At 41.3% G+C, this 7,668-nt stretch overlaps 1 protein-coding gene across 2 annotated transcripts in view; it reads right to left on the bottom strand.

Moving 5' to 3' along the window:
* Positions 1–7,668, bottom strand: part of CAMTA1 (calmodulin binding transcription activator 1) — a 927,002-nt gene that overhangs the window by 894,750 nt on the left and 24,584 nt on the right. For both annotated transcript variants that reach the window (XM_007453302.1, XM_007453304.1), the window contains exon 2: positions 3,326–3,395. In XM_007453302.1, coding sequence (XP_007453364.1) covers positions 3,326–3,395 — 70 coding nt within the window. The remainder of the gene's footprint in view (positions 1–3,325; positions 3,396–7,668) is intronic.

Below are 7,668 nucleotides of genomic sequence, written 5' to 3'. Positions count from 1 at the left end.
CTTTCCCTAAAGTGGTTTTACTCTGCTCTTTAAAAATCTCCCCTGATGTGTAGAATCTTCAAAGTAGAGGTGAAAAAATTCTAAAATTTATACTCAATTCTGATATTTACCAATTACAGGGTACCTTCTATGAAAACAGTACTATGCTAGATGCTCAATCAATTGGCTTGCTTTGAATAGTATATGACTAGTCATAGCTCTGAGAAAACTATTTACGTATAATTTTGACAATGAATGGAATATGAAACCCCCGCTTCTATTTCTATGTTTGTTGTCACAACCTGATGTTAATCATCTGTCCTTTTAGCCTCCTTGAAGAACCCAGCTGTCCTGTGGCATAGGAAGCATATGAGTGAGTGTGGGTGTATGTGGGTGTGTGTGGGGTTGGGGAGAGGGAGAGGGAGGGCGGGGGGAGAGAGAGAGAGAGAGAGAGAGAGAGAGAGAGAGAGAGAGAGAGAGAGAGAGACACACGGAGCGAGCGAGCGAGCATTCTTCTCAACAGCACAACTAACTGCTAGAGAAAAGGCTTCTTTCTGTCTTCCACTCTGATACCAAATCAGGCAGCGGTGAATCAGCCCAAAGGCTTTTAAAGAGGAAAAGGAGAATAGCTGCGTGAGCACTGTCTCAATCAAGTTTCTAAATTTAGCACTATATGGGGATGTGCGGCCATGAGTTCAAAAGGAATAGAAGTATGACAGGCCAACGGGTTCCCCTTAATCAGTTTTTAAACTGTGCTATTTCCAGAATTTTAGGTTCATACTGTATATAAATTGGATGGTTTTTTTTTTTTTTTTGCGGTACACGGGCCTCTCACTGTTGTGGCCTCTCCCATTGCGGAGCACAGGCTCCGGACGCGCAGGCTCAGCGGCCATGGCTCACGGGCCTAGCCACTCCACGGCATGTGGGATCTTACTGGACCGGGGCACGAACCTGTGTCCCCTGCATCGGCAGGCAGACTCTCAATCACTGCGCCACCAGGGAAGCCCTGGATGTTTTTAAGAAATGTAACAATGGGTAAATTTTCCCACTGTGCATTATGAAGAGGGCAGTTTTCATACTGGGAAAAGAATATCAGGAATTCAAACAGCCAAACTGTTAAAACGTGTATTTTCAAATTTGTTTTTCTAGTTAAAATGGAATAAAGAGTAACTTTGCTTTCACATTAGAAAAGAACTGCTCACACGGCTATACTGTATAAAATTGTGTTGTTTAATTAAATGTCATTTTTTAATGTTTTTGGAGTAACTATAATTGATATCATAATTAGATAACACATGTACCAGTTTTTAAATCCTTGTCTCAGTACAAGGATTCCAAGAGTATCTTGAGTTAATGTTAAAAGTAAGTTATACAGTGGTTTCAACTGCATCTCGGTATTTAAAACCAGAGAGCTAAACTCTGACACTGCAAAATGGAAGTGTCAACCAAATACAGTAAAACACTTCACTATCATTATGTAGCAAAATATGCGTGTCTGATACATGATTTCACAAAATAATTTTCTAACCTACTTCACAATAAAAAGAACTTGTGAAGCTCTTGAAATTGACAGATGATTTGTTTGGCTGACAGCTATTAATTCCAGAGAATGAACCACCTTTTCCAGTCAACCTTCAAATATTTTCCAAATAATAACTTTAGAGGCATCGTATAACTCAACTAAAACTTTCTAAAATGTACGAGAATGCTCATTCACTTAGTTAATTAGGCAAAAAGCAGAATTCTTATTTTCATGTTTTATTTCTAAATCTGAGATTTCACATTACCAAATCCTTCATTTAAATCCAAAGAAATGTATTTGACCTTTTCCTTGGAACACACTGTTGACTTCTACAAGGTAAATCATAACTGTATTAAGTCTAACCTGGAAATGATGTATCCATTTTATTTTGATTCACAATTAATAAAAATTCAATAATTTTGGTTTTGTGAATAATTACAAACACTGTTATTCAATCAAATAGATTATGATTAACCTCTCAACCTCTAGAAGAAACTGTTCAAAATAAGTTGGTCTAACAGTGTACCAAATTGCTCAATCTTACTGGGAATATATCTGATCAACAACTTGGAGTGGTAAAATTAAAAGGAAGCACTACAATTTTCTGTTTAGCTCTAATTATTATGTGTTTAGATTTAATTAGTAGGATAGGAACTGATTCAGGGAAACATAAGCACATATTGTTAAATTCAAGTCAGCACAGTGCTCACAGCAGCAAATACTGCCATTACTAATCTAAGACCTTCAAATCGCTATCCATCCAAAATAAATATTAATTAAGCACCAACGATGTGCCAAGCCTTGGTATGATTTCTTCATATTCTTCTCGAAAGAAATTCTCCAAAATTAATTAAACTCAGTTGTAATTATCCAAAAGATTTTTTAAAGGTTAAAAAAAATAATAAGTTTTTTTAATAGAAAAGTATAACTAGTTTTGCTATTTTACAACCCCTTTCCTCTTCTTAGAGTGCGTGTGATCATCAAATCTTACCCTTTCTATTTTTAGGTGGCCAGATACCCTCTCCCTGTCAATCATATTACCAAACCTCTGACCCAGGTCTAGGTCAACTCAAACTCAGGTTTAATAAACTTCTCACTATTTACCTGAATTTTATATTTTCAATCTAAAAACATGTAGGTGGGGGCAGATAAAGTGGCAAGGCCCAGAAGCCTTGCGATCAATTGCCGTCAATTTGGGTTTGGGGCATCCTCTCCTGCTTCGTCCCATTCAACTTCAATCTGAGCTACATGTGATCAAGTACATTTATTTTCTACTATTTATGAGGGAGCAGACATTTGTGGGACTCTATATCAGGCATCCAGAAAGGATTTTACATTGTCCTCCTTCATTTAATCATCACAATAACCCGTCTGGGCATAATCACCCCCATTTTACAGATGAAGAACCTGAGGTTCAGATTAATTTGCCCAAGATCTACAGCTAGTAAGTGGCTCAAATGGTATTCAGACATGACCTCTGGTTTTTCCCGCAATACCACAAGGCTCCTACTCTAAGTCACCCAGAATTTGACACTAGAATTACAGAATCATTGTATTAGTGTATCTAACATTTGCAGAGTGCTCTGAGTTTTCCATGTGATTAAACCCTTTGCCTTTGTAATCCTCACAGAAACTTTATGAGGGGAGTTATTATTTTGCTACCCCCAGATGGATTAAGTAACTCATCTAAGATCACACAGCAAGTTAAAGGCAGAACCCAGGCCTCCTCACTCCTCATCACAGGCTTTCCTGCACTACAGTGATGGAATTACTCTCACTGCCAAGCCCACCCCTTCCTGTAAGTCAAAAGCTTTCGAATCCTACCTTCTATAGGTGGCACGGTGTTGAGAACACAGTAGGTGCTAGTTCCGCAGAATACACTTTGGGAAACGCTCTAAGGAAACAGAAAATAAAATGTAAAACTAATCTTTGAAAAAGATAAATACTGGCTCTTCTGTGATATTCCTGCCAAAGATGCAAAACCTGAATCTAATCGTGAAGAAACATCGGACAAATCCAAATTGAGGAACATTCCACAAAATGGCCTGTAGTCTTCACAAACGTCAAGGTCATGAAAGTCAGAAAGGACTGAGAACTGTTCTGGATCAAAGGAGGCTGAGGAGACAATCAAGCACCACCCAGGGTTCCCGCGGGGCCTTTCTCTACAAGGTCAGCACTGGGTCAACTGGCACCACCAGAATAGCTCGGAGGATTCGACGGTAGAGAGGTCTGTGTGTTCATTTCCTGATTTTGATTCCTGCATTGTGGTGATGGAGGAGAATGTTCTCGTTTGTAGGAAATATATAATAAAGTACTGACAGTCAAGGGCGATGAAACATACCGGCAACTCACTCTCTCACATGGGGAAAGAAGTTCTCTGCACTACACCTGCGATGTTTCTGTAGGCTAAGAGCGTTTCAAAGTTTAAAGTACACGTGTGTGAAAAACAGATATATGCTGCTGAACATCTAGTACCTGTGCAGTTTTTTTTAACAGGGAGCATATGTGCTGTACGTACAGTAAACTGTTACTAAGAAGAACCAATGTCATTTCATTCTGCAGCTCAGTCAACATTCAACGACATCATTGCTGCTGAACCTCTAGTACCTGTGCAGTTTTTTTTAACAGGGAGCATATGTGCTGTACGTACAGTAAACTGTTACTAAGAAGAACCAATGTCATTTCATTCTGCAGCTCAGTCAACATTCAACGACATCATTACCGCTTCCCAACAGCAAGGCCCATACCTGACTGATTCAAACGGACCTGTGAGTGCCAACTAACAGCATGGCGGGTGGAGTGAGTCAGGGAGACGTTGGAAGACCAGGTCTCTGCTCTCAGGCTGCTTCATGTAGATAAAATTAAAGCTTTCATACAAAAACCTACACCATGTTGTACAGCAGAAACTAACACAACATTGTAAAGCAGTTATACTCCAATAAAGATATTAAAAAAAAACCCTACACCAAGATAACTTTTAAAAAGGGGGGGGGGGAATTTCTGAGTCTTGCCAGCCAATTAGTCTGGGTCCCTTTTTGTTCAGTCGCAATATTAAATAAATTTTTAGATTATTCCTCCAGCACTATAAACCACAGATTTATATACGTAGAAAACCAAAGACAGTTCAACAATCACCCTCAACATTTCATGTTTAAAATATAAAAAACTCATTTCTCTCACTTACTAGCTGTCCTTGGGAAAGTAATTTAACCTCTCTGTATTACCTCATCCAAAAAAGTACAGAGAACTGGATGGGATAATGCACACATAAGGGCGTTAGATTCAAGAGTACCACTCAATATAAAATGCCATTGTTACCACGGTTAATGAGGATAATCTTTTTTTTTTTTTTTTTTTTTTTTTTTTTTTTTTTTTGCGGTACGCAGGCCTCTCACTGTCGTGGCCTCTCCCGTTGCGGAGCACAGGCTCCAGACGCGCACGCTCAGCGGCCATGGCTCACGGGCCCAGCCGCTCCGCGGCATGTGGGATCTTCCCAGACCGGGGCACGAACCCGTGTCCCCTGCATCGGCAGGCGGACTCTCAACCACTGCGCCACCAGGGAAGCCCCAATGAGGATAATCTTTAACAGCGTTAACATTTTCTGACAATACACTGATGGCTGCCTGGATTTTTTGTGCCGCAAAGAGTGCTGAAATCTGACTAAGCTCACTCCCCTGAGGCTGTGATCTTCCTCTCCCTTGGAGCCACGGGAAGTGGGTGCTTCACCACAGAAAAAGTCTTTCTCCACAATGCGACCCCAGCTACCAGGATAACCATCAGCTCCTAATCATTTATTTCTTGTTTCTGGAAAATTCTTGTTCCAGTACTTTTACTGTCCTTCTTCTGCTTGATTTAATCAATAGTGGTAACCACTGGTTAGCAATCTGGGCCTGAGGGTTCTCCCTGTGAACTATGGACTGACCTCAGCATTCATGTTCCTTTGGAAAATTCAACATTAGTCTCTCCCCCGACCAAGTGTGGGATTCTAGACTTCAGGCAACATCTTTGAGAGTCGCCAGCAACAGCCTTCTCAGCACCGTAATGCAACATCTCATCTTAATGTGGTTTCCAAATTGAAACTTGAAATTTTACGGTGTTAAAAAGAATGTTTTACGTTCAAGACTTAACATTTTCTGGCTTCCTATTACCAAAAAACAAGATAGCTTAGGTTTACCACTGATCAAGACATCTCACAATGGTCTTCTCAAAAGTTTTAAAAACCACTAATGTACAGTGGAACACATTAGTGAATGACTTCATAAAAAGAACTTTTACACCTGACTTCAAAGTCTGATGACAGGTAAATTAGTGGTAAAATGTATCAAATAGCAAATCGAAAGAATTAAACGCTAAAAACAACATATGTAACAGAAATATCACGACCAACCAACCATGATTTCTCAATAGCACTAGCGTAATAAATGAAGTCTTAATAGTTCATTTAACCAGGAAAGAAACTCACTCACATAACTTGAGCGTGAAATCAAATGACATCCCACCCTAAAAAACACAATGTTCTCAAAGCAAATAAGGTGAAACAAGCAAACTCACATAAGCAATGGCTACCTTGTATGAAGTACCCTGGGGCCAGCCTCTGAGCTAGGTCCTTTCCCGGGGCGAGACCTGGCTCTGGAAGCCAGACTGGCTCCGGAGTGCAGAGAGGGGCACTCACTGGTCGGAGGATCTGGAGCCACGGGGTCCTGAGCCAGGCCCACCACCGCCTGCTGGCAAGGCCGGGACAGACAGCTGAGCTCTCTGCGCACAGGCAAGGGCCGAGTGGGAAAAGTACAAGCTCTAACGCCAGCTCTGGATTCCAGTCTGCATGCTGCCCTCCCTGGCTGGCTCTCAAGTCTGACTCGGACCTCTCTGCCCTCGGGAGCCTCCCGCTGACTGAGGCGAGCAGCCCAACTGGTGCTGTCTGAATAGCCTGTATTTCCCTCCTGCCGGATGCCTCCATCTTTATCATAACTCCTTCCATGTGTTCTACACACATGAAAGGAGCACCTCACGTGTTCCAGACATACCGTCCTAGGAGCTGGGACCCAGCAGTACACAAGACTAACAAAGGTCCCACACTCATGGGGTACATGCCAGTGGGGGAGGCAGGTGGTAAGTGGGATAAATGCTGTGAAGGAAATAAAACGGAGTGATGCTCTACGATGAAAAATCAGGTAGGGAGAGCTCTGTTTCTGAAAGTACATCCATGTGTGGAGCAAAGGGACTACTTGATTAGAGCATCAGAAAACCCGGATTCTCTCATTAACTAGGTTGAGCGGCTCTCAGCGTGGCTGCACTTCAGTCATCTAGGGAGATTTTTTAAATTCTGATGCCCAGGCTGCAATCCTGACCACTTCAGCCAGAATGTATGGAGATGGAACCCAGGCATCAGTATTTTTTAAAGGTTCCCAAGTGATCCCAAGGTGTATCCAAGGATGGGAGCCACTGAAACAAACAGCTGTATGATGCTGCTAACTCTCTGACTTTGCCAGTTTTCTCGAGAATAAAATCACAGGTTGACCTTGAGCAGCGCGTCCCCAACTTTAACGCACATGTGGGTCATCTGAGGCTCTTGCAGGTTCTGACCCACAGGTCTGAGTGGTGCCTGAGTCTGTGCCTCTGAGACACCCCCATGATTCACGGCCACACCTAGACTATCAGAAACTAGATGATCTAAAAGATCAGGAATTAGATCTAATAAAGATCCAGTCCCAACACTCCTGACTGCACAATTCCATGGATTCCTAATAGACTGAGAAAGTACTTTTGTCTGTTAACACAAACTATAATACAAAACTATACCAGAATATCCAAGCAAGAAAAGCAAAAGAAACTACAAGGATGGTTACTCAATTAAGTACAGTCCAGTGTCTGCTAGAAGTACCCAAGAGAGGACACAGAAGCTCTTTAAAGTATTCCCTGCCTTCAAAAAGTATATCTAATTGGAGACAATACTAAAAAAAAAAAAGAAAAAAAATGTAATGAAGAAATAATACATGATTTATTAAAGCCTGAAGTGAGGAGATGAGAGCAGTATGGAAACCTAGTAACTATCTGTGTACCAGCACAAACTCCTCGGAGGCATGAAATATGTTTTATCCATTTTTGCCTCCCTTCAGAGAACCTAGGTCAGAGGGTTACACATAGCCACATTCGTTTTATATACTAAA

This window comes from Lipotes vexillifer, unplaced genomic scaffold, assembly GCF_000442215.2.
Source record: "Lipotes vexillifer unplaced genomic scaffold, Lipotes_vexillifer_v1.1 scaffold575, whole genome shotgun sequence".
NCBI lineage: Eukaryota > Metazoa > Chordata > Mammalia > Artiodactyla > Lipotidae > Lipotes > Lipotes vexillifer.
Note: the sequence above shows the minus strand (reverse complement) of the source record. Positions and strands in the feature narration are given on the sequence as shown.